Genomic DNA, 18,804 nt, shown 5'->3' with positions numbered 1-18,804 from the left:
GGCCGAAGCCGCGAGTGGAGCCTCAGGAAGCAGAAGGGGCGCGGAAGGACGCGATTGACGTCGCAAGCGAGCCAATGACGAGCGAACTGTGGCAGACCTCCAGCCAATGGGCAGTGAGGCCTGACGCGGGGGGCGGACGCTGGGGCCGAGGGTAGCTTGAGCGCGGCGGCGGCGTTGTTCAGTCAGAGCGAGAACATTCCAGAGGTGAGTCCGGTGGTGGGGCGGCGGCCCCGCGCCCCCTGCCCGGTGCTCCCCGCCCCCTCGACCCCGCGGGCCGCTGGCTGGCGGGGAAGGCGCACCCCCCGACCCGCCCGCGGCTCACGGCGCCGTCTCTCCGCGCCAGGTCGCCAGGCTCCGGCGCTGACGGGTGTGGACCGCGGACGTCGCTGGGACAGCCCCTCCCCGCTGCTCGGCGGCGGCACCTGGCCCGGCCGCTCCTCGCTGCGCTTCGCCTCCGCCTCCTTGGACTCGGACTCGGGTTTAAATCGCGCCTCTCTTCATCCCAGTCCCGGGCGAGCAGCGTTGGGTTTATGTCTTTATTTGACGAAAACGGTGAGTCGCGGGCGCGGCGGACCAGGAGATGGCGGCCGCACAAGATGGCGGCGGCCGCCGCGTGACCCCGCCGCGGCGTGTGGCGCAGTTTGGGCGGACGGCGGGCGGGCGCGGGCTCGGGCACCGGCCGCCCCCTCCCCGCGCGCTCCCCGGCCTGGCGTCGCCCCCTCCCCGGCCTGGCGGGAGCGCGTGGCGCGTGCCCGCCGCTCGGGCTGAGTCAGGCTTCAGCTGCTGCATTTGTGAGTCATCGCGCGCTCCTGGCGGGGGCGGCCCGAGCCCCGGCGCCCCTCGGCTGGGTGTCGCTTCCCGGCTGCGCACCCTCCGGCGCCCGCCGGCTCCCGGGGGACGCGCTGGGGATGGGGCCAGACGCTCGGGTCGCGCGCCGCCCTCCTTGGCGGAGGTGTCCGGCTCGCCAGCCCCCGCGGAAACGCCTCGGAGCGCCGTAGCCATGGGGACCGGGTCGAAGGTTAACCGAGTGTTTGAATAGCGAGGAAAAGGGAGGCCGGGCCGAGCCTCCCTTGCTTAATGGCACTTTTGGGCGAGCACTGCTTTTAAGGAAGTGCTGCTTTGAAGTAAGCCATGGTTGCCGAAGCAACAATTAGTGGTAGAGAATAGTTTCCTAGTTACCCCTTAAAAATGATGGCGAAGGGGGGTGTGCCTGAGAAGTTATCTGATCCAGGCCGGGTGGGGGCGGAGAGGGTTCGGGTTCGTTCTTCAGCACTTCTAGGATGGCCGCAGAGGCAAACCTGCTGATTGCTGTCGGTCTGATGGAAACTCACGGCGGCTGAGGCAGCGCAGCTTCTGTTTTTTTATCAGGCATTTCCCTACCAGAGTCACAGCTTAGTCGAAATGGAGGCCTTTTATGTTCCCCCAGGTTGTACTGTGTTACGTGAGAATGACTGCTTGTGATCTCAGATGGTTTTTAAAGTGGAATTAAGCAGAAGCATTACTAGGATGTAAAAGGAGGTGTTTCCATCCAGCGATGATGTTAAACCTGGGGGGATTTTTGTGTGTTCTTTCCCTTTCTTTTTCAGAGCTGTTGCGCAGCCATTGGTACCTGTATTGGGGAAACATAGCATACAAGCAAGAAGCTTACAGCCTCAGTGGCGAAAATTTTTTCATGTCAGAGACCGAGAACTCTTGCAGTCGTTTATGTCATCCCTTCTTCTCCAGACAGAAGATACCAAAAAGTTGCAATCAAAGATCTCTTCATCTTATTGATAAAGCCACTAATAAGCCAAAATGTCTGTCAATGTCAACCGCAGCGTGTCAGACCAGTTCTATCGCTACAAGATGCCCCGTCTGATTGCCAAGGTAATAAACTACTCTTCAATTTAGTTGATAACTCTTTTTGTAGAATTTTGGAGTTTGCATCTGTCAGGGGAAACTGCACAATTAAAATTCTTATTTCCTTTAGGTCGAGGGCAAAGGAAATGGAATCAAGACAGTTATAGTCAACATGGTTGACGTTGCAAAGGCGCTTAATCGGCCTCCAACGTGTAAGTAAATCTTGGAAAAGTTCATAAAGGGCATATTATGGGATAGAGACCTCAAAGTAGTTGAGCTGCAAAACTTGTTCTAATTGTATGCTAGCTAATTAGCTTGCAAGTTAGTGAGGTACCGTGGTTTATTGGTAGCCATGAGTTCACAAAACTACCAGGGGAACACATTTAATTAAAGTGGATGGCCAGGTGCGGTGGTTCACACCTGTAACCCCCAGCACTTTGGAAGGCTGAGGCAGGCGAATCACGAGGTCAGGAGTTCTAGACCAACCTAGCCAACATAGTGAAACACTGAATCTACTAATAATACAAAAATTAGCCAGGCATGGTGGCATGCCCTGTAGTCCCAGCTGCTCAGGAGGCTGAGGCAGGAGAATCACTTGAACCCAGGAGGCCGAGGTTGTGGGGAGCTGAGACCATGCTGTTGCACTTCAGCCTGGGTGACAGACTCCATCTAAAAAAAAAAAAAGTGTGGGTATAAATGTGGGTGAATAACCAAAGATTTAGTTAACTGTAACGATCCAAATTCCTCTTCCATTCAAATAGATCCCACCAAATATTTTGGTTGTGAGCTGGGAGCACAGACCCAGTTTGATGTTAAGAATGACCGTTACATTGTCAATGGATCTCATGAGGCGAATAAGCTGCAAGACATGTTGGATGGATTCATTAAAAAATTTGTTCTCTGTCCTGAATGTGAGAATCCTGAAACAGATTTGGTAAGTGCTTTTGTGGTTGTCAAAAGAAAAAGCCGTATGCCTACTTTTGTTACCGTTAAGTCACCTTCGTGAGAAGGCAGCAAATACAAGTCAAAGACAAAACCTCCAGTTTTGGAGATATTTCTGTTCTTTTTTTTTAAAGTAGGTCACTGTGAAAAAAGTTTCCTTTAGAAGTGAAGCTGTCTGTAGTTTAAATGTCTTCTGATTAGATATTTTCATGTTTATGTTGTGGATAACATACTTGTTATTTTTTTGGCAGCATGTCAATCCAAAGAAGCAAACAATAGGTAATTCTTGTAAAGCCTGTGGCTATCGAGGCATGCTTGACACACATCATAAACTCTGCACATTCATTCTCAAAAACCCACCTGGTGAGTCTTCTGTGATGAACTCCTAAGATCCTAACATAAAGTAAACTAACTGTTGGGAACAAAATGGAAGGTTTTCTTGTAATAGGAATGTCAGGGAGACTGGGCATCGTGTCATGCTTGTATTCCCAGCATTTTGGGAGGCCAAGGTGGGCTTGAGGCCAGGAGTTCAGGACCAGCCTGGCCAACATAGTGAAACCTGTCTACTAAAAATACAAAATTAGCAGAGTGTGATGGTGTGCTCCTGTAATCCCAGCTACTCAGGTGGCTGAGGCATGAGCATCACTTGAACCTTGGAGGCAGAGGTTGCGCTGAGCTGAGATCTTGCCACTGCACTCCAGCCTGGGCAACAGTGACTCTGTCTCAAAAAAACAATGTAAGGAACTTTTTAGTCTTTGCACTATATTTTACCGAATCTAAGCTATCTTTCAAAAGTGTATTGTTAATTACCATTAAAGGTGAAAAATCGGCTGCCAATTAAACTGTGCCATATCAAGGCAGATTATCTTAGGGTAGATGAAGTAATGACTAAAATTCTGATGGAAACCCAGCAAAGGATCTTTTTACTGACATTGTTTGGTAAAGAGGGCCTCCTTCATTAAACTTGAGCATTGCAAGCAACACTCTGTGGCAGATGATGGAAACTGTCTGACACAATTTGAGCTTGCTATAGCAAGAAAGTCTAACCTATTCCGGTGTTCTCTCTCCCATGAGACAAGCCGTTATATAGACTTAAACAGTGCTTCACCTGTCGGCTGAAGCTGGGGTGAGTTTATGACTGTTCATGAGGGATGACAGAGAGCAAGCCTTTCACTCCCTGGTGAAGGCATCATCACTTCATCTTAATGTTACCTAGCAGTTAAATACTCCTAATATTTTGTGTCACTCCATTCTTAGACATTCTTATCTATGAAATACATGATGAATTTGATCTGCGATGCCTCTTAGCATTGCGTGCGCTGTGTGGTTTTTCTGAGGGGATCCATAGGAAAGTTAAGGGCAGGGTTTTAGATGTTAATGGGCAGTGAGGTAACGTAAGTTATGGGGTTAAATTTTTATTTCCCTTTTGCTCTATAGAGAATAGTGACAGTGGTACAGGAAAGAAAGAAAAGGAAAAGAAAAATAGAAAGGGCAAAGACAAGGAAAATGGCTCCGTATCCAGCAGTGAGACACCACCACCACCACCACCACCAAATGAAATCAGTCCTCCTCCACATACAGTGGTAAGTGCAGGGTTGATGGCCTAGGGGGCACTAAAGTTGTGTGAAGTGTATGGCAGTTGGTTGAGGTGGGCGGAAGTGTGGAAACTAGCCTTCAGTGTGTAATACAGTAATGTTTTGGATTTCAAGTAGTAGTGGTGGTTTGAATTAAGGTGAACCCAATTTTGGTGGGAGATGGACTTGATGCCAGTAGCTTGACAAAATCTGAACCTTTTTGTTGTTGTTTTTAAGACTTTTGATCAAGTAGCTGTTTTCGTAAACAGGAAGAAGAGGAGGATGACGACTGGGGAGAAGATACAACTGAGGAAGCTCAAAGGCGTCGAATGGATGAAATCAGTGACCATGCAAAAGTTCTGACACTCAGTGATGATTTGGAAAGAACAATTGAGGAGCGGGTCAATATCCTGTTTGATTTTGTTAAGGTAAAACATTTGCTTGGTCTGTAAATCGGCTTCAGCCCAGACTTGTGCCTTTAGATATATGATACTTTAAGCAGTGTAATTAGGATTACTCTAATGCACAACTCTTATTAACTCTTGTTCATTCATTAAATATCTTTTGCACGTGGTTCTAGGCACTATATTTTTGCAACTGCCCAATTAGGAAAAATATGTCCATCAGAGCAGGGACTGACTGCTATGTTGAGCCTGGCAAAGTGTGCCTCCATTTCACTGAATTGTTTTCGTTTTATTTGCAGAAAAAGAAAGAAGAGGGTATTATTGATTCATCTGACAAAGAAATTGTTGCTGAAGCAGAAAGACTGGATGTAAAAGCCATGGGCCCTCTTGTTCTGACTGAAGTTCTTTTTAATGAGAAGATTAGAGAACAGATTAAGAAATACAGACGCCATTTTCTACGAGTAAGCAAATTGCTGTGAATTCATAAATGAGATTACAGCTGTGTGGCTTTTGAGATGGTCATTTTAACCATTTTTGCTTGTCCTGTCATGCTTGAAAGTAGGGAAATTGACCCACCTTACAAGCCTCTGAGCATCTGAAAGTGCCGTATCTAGGCCCTTACAAAGTAATAGGGATGTTTATGCATTGACCTTTTTGAACCACTATTGTATGGGCCATGCACTTGCAGACACTCTTATTTGGGTACTAGAGTTGTCAACTTAGAACATACGAAAAAGCTTAACGCCAAGGTATCTATTTGCAGTTTTGTCACAACAACAAAAAAGCTCAACGGTACCTTCTTCATGGTTTGGAGTGTGTGGTAGCAATGCATCAAGCTCAGCTTATCTCCAAGATTCCACATATCTTGAAGGAGATGTACGATGCAGACCTTTTAGAAGAAGAGGTCATCATCAGCTGGTCGGAAAAGGTGGGGAATACATAGGTGGGCTCTTCAGGTTCACAAGTTTTGGGGTGGTGTGTTTTGTTTGTTTGTTTGTTTGTTTTGGAAATGAAGTCTCTGTTGCCCAGGCAGGAGTGCAATGGTATAATCTCGGCTCCCTGCAACCTCTGCCTCCCAGCTTCAAGTGATTCTCCTGCTTCAGCCTCCCGAGCAGCTGGGATTACAGGCACCTGCCATCACACCCAGCTAATTTTTGTATTTTTAGTAGACGGGATTTTCCCATGTTGGTCAGGTTGGTCTCATACTCCTGACCTCAGGTGATCCGCTGTGCTGAGGTTACAGGCGTGAGCCACCGCGCCCGGCCATTCACAAGTATTGTGACAGGGTTTTGAGATCAAGAAAAAATGTTTAATACCTAGCTAAAGTTCAGTCCCTGTGCTATATAGGTTGTGATTCCCACCGTGTCAGCTTTGTAGTCATAACAGACTGCTGAGACTAATGTGTTCACCGAGTACATTTATTCTGTTGAGGATTCAGACTTGTTAGGACCCAGTCCCCTCAGAGCTGGGAGCTCAGTAAGGGGGATTATATAAATAATCAAAAGTTGTTAAAGGTCCTCAGTTAAGAGATTTGTACTCACATTTTTTTAGGCCTCTAAGAAATATGTCTCCAAAGAACTTGCCAAAGAGATTCGTGTCAAAGCAGAACCGTTTATAAAATGGTTGAAGGAAGCAGAGGAAGAATCTTCTGGTGGTGAAGAAGAAGATGAAGACGAGAACATTGAGGTAAACATTTCGGGAGGAGGGTATTGGATACAGTGCTGGTGATGGGTGTTTGAGATTTAAAAAGGTTTGTGAGGAGTGAAAAAATGGCAGTTTGGGGTAATTTCAAGTTTAGAATTTAAGATGCAATAAAATAGAGTCTCTCAATAATTTGGAAAATACTAGGGTGGTGGAAACTTCTTACTCCTACACATTATAGTCTATAAGAAACTTTAAAAATGCTTAGACTGGAGCCTATGTAAGAGAACTTGCAGTGTTTGCATAACAAAGCTGTTCAGTGAAGAAGAAATAGCTGCAGCTAGGCAATTTTCCTCCTCTGTGATCACAGTTTATATTGATCTGTTTTATAAACAGATTTATCAGCTTATGTTGAATAAAATCATTCTTATCAGGTGGTGTATTCGAAGACTGCCAGTGTACCGAAAGTGGAAACCGTGAAGTCGGACAACAAGGATGACGACATCGATATTGATGCCATTTAAAGGGATGGATGCAACCTAGCTTAACAGTATAATGCTGCAAATTTTCTCCATTATCAGCCAGAAGTGCAACATGTATGTGCAAAAGCTAAAATGGCTTAACATCATGCTACACTTTACACTAAAAATCTATTACTGTGAGTGGTCTGTAATTAAGCCCAATGAGACATCTAGGGAGTCCATACACATCAGTGAGCAGATGTAGTTTGCTTATTTATAGCATGTTTCTTTTTGAAAAACTGGTGGTGGACATATTTGGATCACATTTATACAGTTATAAAAATAAAAGATTTGATTTTGGTCATTCTTCAGATGTTTGGCTCCGAATGACTTAAGCTGAAGTAACTGGCTCCTTTTTTTTTTTTTTTTAAATGTTGTGCCATCATTTCACCTGATGAGCATTCTTGGAGCCTGCCAGATATTGTTAGGTTCTGGGGCTGCAAAGAGGTCTTCAATAGGATGTAAAGCAAACTTAATTGTTATTCAGCCCATTAAGAAATACAGTACTAAAGTTTTATCTCTGTAGTCCCTCAAATTGGCATCTGGTAATGTACATTGTGAGGTAGACTGATAATCAAATGACAGTACAACGTCTTACCAAGAATACGATCTGAGTGTCCTATAAATAATGTAAGAGCAGATTTTGAAACTTGGAGAGCTGTTTTCTCATTTCATGTACACTTACCCCAAATTGTAGTCTTTGAAGTTGTGTGCATTGCACGTTGGATGAGCCAGGGAAATTATTACATTAACAAGCATTTTGTGTGTACGTAGTAGTTACTTTGTACTGAGAGAACTTGCTTTGGGGTGCAATTAAACAAACTGATTTTATTTGGGAGAAACAGGGAAGGGTGCACTTACTAGCAACCTAAGCATGATTTTTAAGCTTTTGCCCTTAGGGTTTAAATTACAATTCCAAAATGTTAGACATACTGTGTCTTTTCAGTGTGGCTTTAATTTCTGCCCCCTATGGTTCTTTAATACCTTTTACATTTGGACACATAGTTTATGCTTTTCAGATTTTGGTTGCTACCTTGCCAAAATAAGTGTTAACTGTGTTTCAAACTTGATTTTCTTTTTTTCTTTTTTTCCTTCCAGAATGTCTTATTTAAAAAGAAAACTAAAAGTATACTTCTAAGTCAGAGCCTCTATTTTGGTGTAAGACTTGGGATATTTTTTACTTCACATTGAATATAGCCAGGCACCCAAGAAGTCTGATGGCCACCTGAGTACAGGTGACAAGGACCTGAAAGAGCCCATGCAGGGCTTTAGATTTGGACACAAAAGAGTTGATAACTTCCTTGTGAATTCCTTGCCTAATCTAACTCATTATGGGTTCTGACTGTGTTTGAGTAATCATCTTCAAGGTTAAACCTGTAGGCAGTTGCCCCTTTTCACGAAGTGCACAGTGGGAATCGAGAATCGATAGGGTTAATTTTGGAGCAGTGGCTTATACCATTCACCTCTTTTTTTGTGACTTATTTCACAGGTAATGAGACCTTAATAACAAATAGGTGTAAAAAAATTTTCACATTGAAATGATACAAACATTTGATGTAATAAAACCTTGTTGGCTTGATATTTTTAAGGAATTGAAACCTAGCAGTCTTAATGGAGAGACAAGAATTGGTCTCCAGCTGCCTTTGATAGATTCGGGTGCAGGTGGAGCAGGAGCCATATACCTGGAGGGATTGTGCTTTGTCACACCAAAGAGGATTTTTTTTTTTCTTCAAACTCGTATGTTGCCTAGGTTTCAAATTCTTTGCCGCAAGGCTGATTTGCTTTCATTAACTGGAATTCTGTAGGAGATACTGGTTACCTAAGCTAAGTTGCACTCAGCATACTCAGAGTCAAGCTAATGAGGTTCTATTATAAAGCTTCTACTTTTAATCTGAGGGAAAACATGTTCAGGGCTTCTAGAACACTAAAAATTTTGGCTTAGACCAGTGTTCAGTCTGGTGCCAAACTTCCAGTGGAATTCAAATTCAATAATTTGAACTTTGTTCACAGGTTATCCTAATAGAGTAATTCTTCACTTTGCTCTATTGAACTGTCTTAAGGATTTGTTTAAACAGCTAAGTTACTTGATTAAAATAATGATAAAATTGTATTTTGTCTCTGCTTTAATATTAAAATTAAGTTTTCATTTTATAATTAGATCAAAGCATTGGAATCTGCCCTGTTTTGTAGCTGTTGCTTTGGATTTGTGTTGGATATATCCTGCAGTTACACTTGCCAGCCCCACTCACAAAAGTTGTTCGTTTCATTGGGTCACTGGCTGGCTTTATTTGCTAGTCTTGTCATCTGTGAACTGAGAATCTGCCTCAATTTTATTTCTTGAAATCTTAACAGGTACTTAATAGGGAACTCAGACTTCAAATACACAGCTGTGTAACTGTAATAGTATATCTCTAGTTAAGAATGAGGGAAGGGGGAGGATTGCTTTCTAAACAAGTACTTTCTGAAGTTGACTTAAAAATTTTTGGTGTGGGTCCTAAAGTTTAGAGATGGGCAAGGAGGTCTTCAATCCTCTGCTTCCCACTTGAGAAGGGAGGAGTATCAGGATTGAGCCCCAGGCTGTTTGTTCCAGTGTACCAAGCACTGTGCCTTTGGCCTGGAGATGGCAGAAATGAAAGCTGGCCATCTGCAGAAAGCAGATAAGTGAATTCGAACCTTTTGCATTATGTTAGCTCAGTCAGTCTTCACCATGGTCCTGAGGCATAGGTACTGTTGTACCAAGGTCAGTTATCATTTCTGACAAGTCTGCAGACAATCCTTATCTAACCAAGTATTTTCCTAATTGCTACAGCTTGACTTGCCAGTATTCCAGAGTAACCAGAAACTGCAAAGTTGACTTTGTTCCTGCATTGTCTTTTTGGTGGTTCAAATTTCAGCCTCCCTGACTACTACAAAGCCAGAGCAGTCTCAGTACCAGAAACGGTGCTGCACTTTTGTCTACTCCCTAGCATGTGCTGTGTGACCCCAAGGGGACAGGGAGTCACTTGGCATTGTGCCTGGCCGGGCGCAGTGGCTCCCACCTGTAATTCCAGCACTTTGGGAGGCCAGGGCGGCCGGATCACCTGAGGTCAGGAGTTCCAGACCAGCCTGGCCAACATGGTAAAACCCCATCTGTACTAAAAATACAGAAATTAGCTGGGCGTGGTGGCAGGCACCTGTAATCCCAGCTACTTGAGAGGCTGAGGCAGGAGAATCACTTGAACCTGGGAGGCAGAGGTTGCAGTAAGCTGAGATCCCACCATTGCACTCCAGCCTAGGTGACGAGTGAGACTTCATCTCAAAAAACAAAAAATTTGAGAATGGCATTGTGTCTAAGGACCTTAAGAAGAGACTAGGCCTGCTGGTGCAGCTGAGTGGGCTTCCCAGGAGGCAGCCTGCAGCCTGCCTTCCAGCGTGTCTAGTACTTGGTGAAGGGATCCTTCCACAGTACACCTGGATTGGTTGCAGTGGCATTGCATTACACGTGCTCTTCTCAAGGAGGAAACAAGCCCAGAGTCCCACAGCAAATGCACATGGAGGTTGGGTCCCGCCTACTGTCACAAGGCAATCCTTTGTCCTTTCTGTATGTGGCCCCCAAGTTTTTATTGCCCCATGGAGGACTTAGGGGTAGAGGTAAGGAAGAAATCTCTCATCTTTAGGGTGGTTGTACTAATCATCAACTAATCAGTGGAGAGAACAGTACAGCAGCTCCCTAGGTCCTTGGGTAACCTTGCAACAGACAGGGTTGGAGTCTTCTGAAGGGACCATTTGTGGCCTGAAAACCAAGTCCCAGAGCGGTGCGTGGCCGTCCACTCATTCATTCCACCACATCGTTGAGTACTCCATGTTGGGCCTTGGGCAGCTCACACTTGACTCCAAATCCCCACACCCCCTAGAGGAGCTCCCAGGCCAAGGGAGGCAAACAGCAGGGATAGAGCCTTACGGGGGAGAGGAGAGCACCACAGAAAGAGGCAGTGTTTGTGCTGGTTCTCAAAGGATGGGTAGGAGTTTGCCCAGGAGAGGAAAGTTGGGGAGCACACTCAGAAAGTGGAAGCTCCTCCATGGTGGATGGTGGGGCTGAGGCTGGCGGAAGCAGCAGGCTCTCCTGGTCATGCTTGCGTTTGCATCCCTCTGTTGCCAGGGTGGTTAAGGTGCTGTAGGAGACAGGCAGGGAAGCGAGGGGCGGGGCAGGGAGCAGACTGGTCAGAAGAATGCACTTCAGCCTGGGAAGGTTGGGTCACCAACCAGCCTTGTCTACCTACCACAAGGGCACAGTGGCTAGAGTGGAGAGATTTAACAGGTCCAGGCTCCTGTCCCACAGCCAGCAGAATCTGAGGTCCTAGGAGCAATGAAACCTCTCTTTCCTCTCTGAAGACTGGGATCACCTATTGAGGGCCTGCTTAAAAGGCCCTGGAGCTTCAGCAACAGTCCTCTGTGGTTACAAGTTTGGGGTCCTCAGATGTGACCACAGTCTCTGTCAAGTGTGTGTGTGTGTGTGTGTGTGAAACACTTGCTCAGTCGCCCAGGCTGGAGTGCAGTAGCAGGATCTCAGCTCACTGCAAGCTCCTGAGTTCAAGCAATTCTGTCTCCGCCTCTTGAGTAGCTGGGACTACAAGGCGCACGCCATCACACCCAGTTAATTTTTGTATTTTTAGTAGAAACGGGGTTTCACCGTGTTGGCCAGGCTGGTCTCAAACTCCTGACCTCAAGTGATCTGCCTCCCACAGTGCTGGGATTACTAATCCAGTTATTTTGATGGATGACGATACAAAGTCACGCAGCCAGCTTGGGGGAAGGGTACAGTTTTCCTAAGATTCACATAATGATAGAATCATTGGGAACCTCACTGCACGAGTCTGGCATTGCAAGGACTCAGAGACAGAAGCAGGTCTTTGGGTGATCATGATGTGTCTTGGGTGATCATGATGTGTCTTTGGGTGATCATGATGTGTCTTGGGTGATCATGATGTGTCTTTGGGTGATCATGATGTGTCAGTGTTGGCTCCTCAGTTTTAACAGATGTACCACTCTGGTGGGGAGGGAGTCTATGGAAACTGCCTTCCACCCAATTTTGCTGTGAGCCTAAAACCTCTTTTTAAAAACGGTCAATTACCTAAAAAAAATCGAGTCTTGGCCGGGCGCGGTGGCTCAAGCCTGTAATCCCAGCACTTTGGGAGGCCGAGACGGGCGGATCACGAGGTCAGGAGATCGAGACCATCCTGGCTAACACGGGCGAAACCGTGTCTCTACTAAAAAAAAAAAATACAAAAAAGAAAAAAATCGAGTCTTTTTTTCCTTTTTAGAAAAGGAGAGTAGAAAACACAATTATCTAAAAAGCAGGAAAATCTGAAAGATATATTAACAAGTTGACATATTTTTAAAAATCCAAATGAAAGCAAATGGAATAAATCTATCAGGTAAAGGACAAGTCATAAGCTTGGATTTTTAAGTCTAGCAATGCACTGTCTACAAGAGCATCATCTAAAATGTGACAAAAGATGTTGAAAGGTATAGTAGACGTACACTAACCAAAAATGTAGCTCTTTGAATCTCAGAAAAAAATTTTTAATAAAGTGTGAAAGTTGTCAGAATCAAAATGGAGTCACTTGTGTTCAAGAAACAAAAAACAACCTGAACAAATAGAGTAGGGTTTGCAGTCTTTGGTGATAGTGCAGGGTCTCATGCTGGTATGCCCAATAACAAAATTATCACAAAAGATTGCAAAAACCACAGCCTTGCACAAAAAGCATCACCACCTTATACAAAAAAATACTTCAAGGACATGTACCCAACAACAACCTGTCCAGCTGTGGATTTGCATCACCCTTGTTACGGATCTTTGTAGCCACAGGTAGTAATCTCAATTATATGTAATCTTCAGTTATCCTTTAAAAACCATTCTCTCAGCCAGGCATGGTGGCTCACGCCTGTAATACCAGCACTTTGGGAGGCTGAGGTGGGTGGATCACCTGAGGTCAGGAGTTCAAGACCAGCCTGTCCAACATGGCGAAACCCCATCTCTACTAAAAATACAAAAAATTAGCCAGGTGTGGTGGTGCATACCTGTATCCCAGCTACTCGGAAGGCTGAGACAGGAGGATCGCTTGAACCTGGGAGGTGTAGGCTGCAGTGAGCCGAGATTGTGCTATTGCGTTCCAGCCTGGGTGACAGAGTAAGACTCCGTCTCAAAAAAAAAAAATTCTCGCCCTTTACCTCCCTTTAAGTACACACATAGCTCACAGTGACGTGTATTCCCATTACAATTCCTGAATACATATCTTTCAGAGAGCCTCTCTCTGTTATTTTATTGACATAAATGGGGTCAGAAATGGGACCTAAAGAAAGATCACTTATCAGAAAAAATTATTCTTTTTAGCCAGTAGGCATATGAGCCCTCTGCACTGTAGGCTTCCATGGCTCAAATTTTTGGCCCTGGTGAGTGTTCTCTCAGGCCAGCCCTCCCTGGTTTTGGTGGAGGCTTTTTTTTTTTTTTTTTTTTGGTAGAGACTTTGATATTCAAGATCCAGTTTGGTTATAAGACCACCTTAATAAAAAACCTTACATCCCTCCTGAGATGATAAAAGACTTTGGCTTTTCTGGTAAGTCCTTTCTGGTATAAAGACAGAGGTCTCTCTGGCTTGAGTATTCCGGTTTCTACCGAATTCACCTTCTGTCTGTGAGGCATGTCATTTCTGGTGAATTCACTTTTGGTCTCAGCGTGTAATTTAATATTTGGTTTGATCTGCATGCCTGGGTTAAAATTTTGTGAACACTCATCTCTTGGTGTCCTGTAATTTGGTTTCATTCATTTCCCTGGATTTTTTTCTAAAAATCTTCCACGTTTTCAATAGTGGGCTCAGGATGTCTAATTAAAAGCCACTAGGGCAGTTGCCACCATCTAAACCACCAATCCAAACTCCTGACATTCTCTGAAAGGATAAAAAAGATATTCTGGCCGGGCACGGTGGCTCACACCTGTAATTCCAGCACTTTGGGAGGCCGAGGCGGGTGGAGACGGGCAGATCACCTGAGGTCGGGAGTTCGAGACCAGCCTGACTGATATGGAGAAACCCTGTCTCTACTAAAAGATACAAAATCAGCCAGGTTTGGTGGCGCATGCCTGTAATTCCAGCTACTCAGGAGGCTGAGGCAGGAGAATCGCTTGAACCCGGGAGATGGAGGTTGCAGTGAGCCGAGATTGTGCCATTACACTCCAGCTTGGGCAACAAGAGCAAAACTCCCATCTCAAAAAGAAAAAAAAAAGAGAAATTCTTTGCTCTTGAGAGATTAACAAAAAGCAGAATGGGATTCTCAACCCTTATACTAGGCTTTCTGGGACTCTAGCCAGTTACATATGATAGCCCATTTTTGTGAACATGTTTTAAATGATGGGCAAATTATGTCAAGGAAAAATCAGAGTTCAAATGGTCATTACTTGAATTAAAAAACAAAAAAAAAAAAAACACCAAAACTCTGCAACTATAGAGTTAAAGTAGGCCGAGCGCAGTGACTCATGCCTGTAATCCCAGCACTTTGGGAGGTCAAGGTGGTTGGATCACTTGAGGTCAGGAATTTGAGACCAGCCTAACATAGTGAAACCCCATCTCTACAAAAAATACAAAAATTACTTGGGCGTGATGGCACACACGTAATTCCGGCTACTTGGGAGGCTGAGGCATGAGAATCGCTTGAACCCTGGAGGTGGAGGCTGCAGGGAGCCGAGATTGCGCCGCTGCACTCCAGGCTGGGCAACAAAGCAAGACTCCGTATCAAAGAAAAAACAAAAACAACAACAACAACAAAAAACTACAGTTAATGTAAAGACTTCTAAGTTATCTCTGTCTCTTTTTTACTGGCTTTTCCTACTGGTATTGAGATAAAACTTACTGCTTATGGCATTCCAGCCAAGATTTTTTTTTTTTTTTTTAAGTCTTAAAAGGCTTTCAAATTAATGGCTTATAAATTACAAAAGCCCGTGGTAACCAACAAACCTAGACACCTTTTGGAAACATAAATTTAAATTTGCTTGACTAATTGCTTAGGGTGATGGAACAGTTAATTGAAAGATTAACAGTCTAAAAGAAAAGAGATGGATAAATATAAAGGTTAGGCTTTCAGATTAAATGGGCCAGAATCTTCAGCTCAGAGCAATAATACAAAATATCATTATGGGCTGGAGCGCGGTGGCTCACACATGTAATCCCAGCACTTTGGGAGGCTGAGATGGGTGGATCACCTGAGGTCAGGAGTTTGAGACCAGCCTGGCCAACATGGTGAAACCCTGTCTCTATTTAAAAAAAAAAAATACAAAAATTAACTGAGTGGGGCGGCATGTGCCTGTAATCCCAGCCACTCAGGAGGCTGAGGCAGGAGAATCGCTTGAACCCAGAAGGTGGAGGTTGCAATGAGCTGAGACTGCACCCTTGCACTCTAGCCTGGGCAACAAGAGTGAAACTCCGTCTCAAAAACAAAACAAAAAAACAAAAAACTTCATACTGTTATATGTTGAAATTTTTGCAAAGCTTGATACAGTGCCTTACGCCTGTAATACCAGCACTGTGGGAGGCCAAGGTGGGCAGATCACTAAAGCCCAGGAATTCAAGACCAGCCAGGGCAACATGGTGGAACCCCATCTTTACTAAAAATGCAAAAAATTAGCCAGATGTGGTGGCATGTGCCTGTAGTCCCAGTTACTCAGGAGACTGAGGAAGGAGGATTGCTTGAGCCTGGGAGGCAGAGGTTACAGTAAGCTGAGATCGTGCCGCTGCATTCCAGCCTGGGTGACAGATTGAGACCCTGTCTCAAAAAAAATAAAAAAATTTTTTTGCAGAATGGCTCATGCCTGTAATCCCAACACTTTGGGAGGCTGAGGTAGGAGGATCACTTAAGGCCAGGAGTTTGAGACCAGCCTGGGCAACAAAGCGATACCCTGTCTCTACAAAAAAACTGAAAAATTTAGCCAGGCACAGTGTCCTGCGCCTGTAGTCCCAGCTACTCAAGAGACTAAGGTAGGAGGATCCCTTGAACCCAAGAGTTTAAGGCTGCAGAAAGCTATGATCGTACCACTGCAGTCCAGCCTGGGTGACAGAGCAAGACCCTGTCTCAAAAAAAGAAAATTTACAGAAGTACAACTCCTAACAGAATAATGCTGGCCTGGTGTTTTGAAATGATAGCAAAAAAAACTATGGAATAGACAAAATTGAACTCAATAATGGACTCTAGGTAGACTTAGCTGACAGCCGCTCCCTTTAAACCTCCCTTGTTGTTCACAGGTGGCTAGAAGGGTTTTGACACTGGCTTCTAGTCGCCAATCACTCTCCCGCAGTGTGGGACAAGACTGGCAACCAGGACAGGTCCATCCTGGTATCAAGGGACAATCAAAACCTAACCACAGGATGATTGACCAGTGATGCTTTCAGAGAAAGATCTTGATCAGAAGGGGGAAATGTGAAGGTTGTCAAAATGAGAATGGAGTCATTTGTGTTTTGTTTTTTGTTTTTGGTTTATTTGTTTGTTTGTTTGTTTGTTTGTTTTTGAGACGGAGTCATGCTCTGTCACCCAGGCTGGAGTACAGTGGCGCAATCTCAGCTCACTGCAAGCTCTGCCTCCCAGGTTCATGCCATTCTCCTGCCTCAGCCTCCCGAGTAGCTGGGACTACAGGTGCCCACCGCAATGCCCAGCTAATTTTTTGTATTTTTAGTAGAGACGGGGTTTCACCATGTTAGCCAGGATGGTCTCGATCTCCTGACCTCGTGATCTGCCCGCCTTGGCCTCCCAAAGTGTTGGGATTACAGGCGTGAGCCACTGCGCCTAGCCTCATTTGTGTTTTAAAAGGCAAAAACCAAACCAAAAAAAAAAAAAAAAAACAACCCTGAGAAATAGAGCCAGGCAAGGCTATGAAGGGAACATTTTCATGCTTGTTTGTCCTGTCACGACTATCAACTAAAGGATCACAAAAGACTGCAAAAACCACAACCTGTACAAAGGCCATCACAACCTTCCACAAGTAAGACTTCTGCAAGGACATCTACCCAGCAACTGCCTGTCCAACCTTGGACCGGCATCGGCCTTGCTATTGACCTTCATGGCCAAGGCTAACAAAACGATTATGTAATCCTCCTCGCTTTTCCTTTAAAAGCTATTCTCTCCCTTTACCTCCCTAAAGTACACACATAGCTCACTATGACATGTATATTCCCATTGCAATGCCCTATTCGCAGATACCCTTTTCTTTGAGAGAGCCTGTCTGTTTATTTTGTTGACAAACCAAGAAAAGTCATTAGGAATAAAGAGGATTGGCACAATGTGATGAACAGTTCAACGCATCAGAAATAAAAGTTCTGACCGGGCGCAGTGGCTCACACCTGTAATCCAACCACTTTGGGAGTCCAAGGCGGGTGGGTCACCTGAGGTCAGGAGTTCGAGACCAGCCTGGCCGACGTAGTGAAACCCCGCCTCTACTAAAAAATACAAAAATTAGCCGGGCGTGGAGGTGGGTGCCTGTAATCCCAGCTACTCAGGAGGCTGAGGCAGGAGAATTGCTTGAACCCGGGAAGTGGAGGTTGCAGTAAGCTGAGATCACACCACTGCACTCCAGCCAGGGCGACAGAGCAAGACTCTGTCTCAAAAAAAAAAAAAAAAAGAAAAGAAAAGAAAGAACAGTTCTATCATTGAATGCACCTGATGAAATACTCTCAAAATATATAAAGCAGGCCGGGCGCGGTGGCTCAAGCCTGTAATCCCAGCACTTTGGGAGGCCGAGACGGGCGGATCACGAGGTCAGGAGATCGAGACCATCCTGGCTAACACGGTGAAACCCCGTCTCTACTACAAAATACAAAAAAACTAGCCGGGCGAGGTGGCGGGCGCCTGTAGTCCCAGCTACTCGGGAGGCTGAGGCAGGAGAATGGCGTGAACCCGGGAGGCGGAGCTTGCAGTGAGCTGAGATCCGGCCACTGCACTCCAGCCTGGGCAACAGAGCGAGACTCCATCTCAAAAAAAAAAAAAAAATATATATATATATATAAAGCAAAAGTTTATGAAAGAGCCATAGTAAAATAACACTACACACCCACCAGAACAACTGAAATTTGAAACTTGACAACACCAAATATGGTGAGAAAGTGGGGCCACTGGAACTCTTACATACTGTGGGTTGGTATGTAATATGGTACCAACACTTTAGGAAAAGTTCTAACAGTTTCTAACAAAAACTGAACATACACCTGGTTTCTAAACCCACAATTCCACTTCTAGAGAACTCCACACTTAATAGAAATGAAGCCAGGTGCGGTGGTTCACACCTGTAATCCCAGCACTTTGGGAGGCTGAGGGAGGCGGATCACAAGGTCAATAGATCCAGACCATCCTGGCCAACATGGCAAAACCTTGTCTCTACTAAAAATACAAAAATTAGCTGGGCGTGGTGGCGGGCGCCTGTCGTCCCAGCTACTCGAGAGGCTGAGACAGGTGAATCACTTGAACCCAGGAGGCGGAGCTTGCAGTGAGCCGAGATCGCGCCACTGCACTCCAGCCTGGCGAAAGAGCAAGACTTCGACTCAATAAATAAATAAAAATGAAAGCAAATGTTCCTGAAAAGACTTACGAGAATGGCCATTGAAGTTTTTTTCATAATAATCCCAAACTGTAAACATCACAAGGACCTATTAACAGGAGAGTGGATAAACTGTACCATATACTAAAAATTGGATATTAACAATAAAAAGGAATGAATTACTAATGTGCATAACAAAAGTTACAAATCTCAAAAATATACTGAAATGAAAGAAGCCTTACGAAAAAGAATACATATGTATGGTTCCATTTATATAAAGTTCTAAAACAGGCTACACTAATCTGTGGTGAAGAAATCAAGACAGTGATTGC

The 18,804-nt window shown here is 44.9% G+C and overlaps 1 protein-coding gene and 1 non-coding gene across 3 annotated transcripts; both read left to right on the top strand.

The window, feature by feature from the left end:
• The first annotated feature begins 68 nt into the window (after positions 1-68).
• On the top strand, positions 69-9,031 carry LOC105467364 (eukaryotic translation initiation factor 5). 2 transcript variants are annotated; one of them, XM_011716914.3, is made up of 12 exons: positions 69-204; positions 344-552; positions 1,587-1,866; positions 1,970-2,051; positions 2,601-2,773; positions 3,033-3,144; positions 4,219-4,364; positions 4,625-4,783; positions 5,059-5,220; positions 5,523-5,687; positions 6,311-6,445; positions 6,835-9,031. In XM_011716914.3, exons 3-12 carry the CDS (start codon positions 1,795-1,797, stop codon positions 6,922-6,924), a joined length of 1,296 nt encoding a protein of 431 aa, XP_011715216.1. In that variant the 5' UTR covers positions 69-204; positions 344-552; positions 1,587-1,794; the 3' UTR covers positions 6,925-9,031. The 2 variants fall into 2 exon arrangements, with proteins under 2 accessions (XP_011715216.1, XP_011715217.1); XM_011716915.3 differs by lacking the exons at positions 69-204; positions 344-552 and adding an exon at positions 946-1,124.
• LOC112424203 (small nucleolar RNA SNORA28) lies at positions 3,757-3,882 on the top strand. Its single transcript, XR_003014927.1, has one exon. It is a non-coding gene; the product is annotated as a small nucleolar RNA SNORA28 (small nucleolar RNA).
• Positions 9,032-18,804: the final 9,773 nt, after the last annotated feature.

Source organism: Macaca nemestrina, chromosome 7 (assembly GCF_043159975.1).
Source record: "Macaca nemestrina isolate mMacNem1 chromosome 7, mMacNem.hap1, whole genome shotgun sequence".
Lineage (NCBI taxonomy): Eukaryota > Metazoa > Chordata > Mammalia > Primates > Cercopithecidae > Macaca > Macaca nemestrina.
Note: the sequence above shows the minus strand (reverse complement) of the source record. Positions and strands in the feature narration are given on the sequence as shown.

Excerpts from the sequence above, each read along its gene's own strand:
- LOC105467364 (XM_011716914.3), top strand. The coding sequence starts at position 1,795 with ATGTCTGTCAATGTCAACCGCAGCGTGTCAGACCAGTTCTATCGCTAC. Across the intron at positions 3,145-4,218 it reads CATTCTCAAAAACCCACCTG|AGAATAGTGACAGTGGTACA; the intron begins GTGAGTCTTCTG and ends TTTGCTCTATAG. Across the intron at positions 4,365-4,624 it reads GTCCTCCTCCACATACAGTG|GAAGAAGAGGAGGATGACGA; the intron begins GTAAGTGCAGGG and ends TTTCGTAAACAG.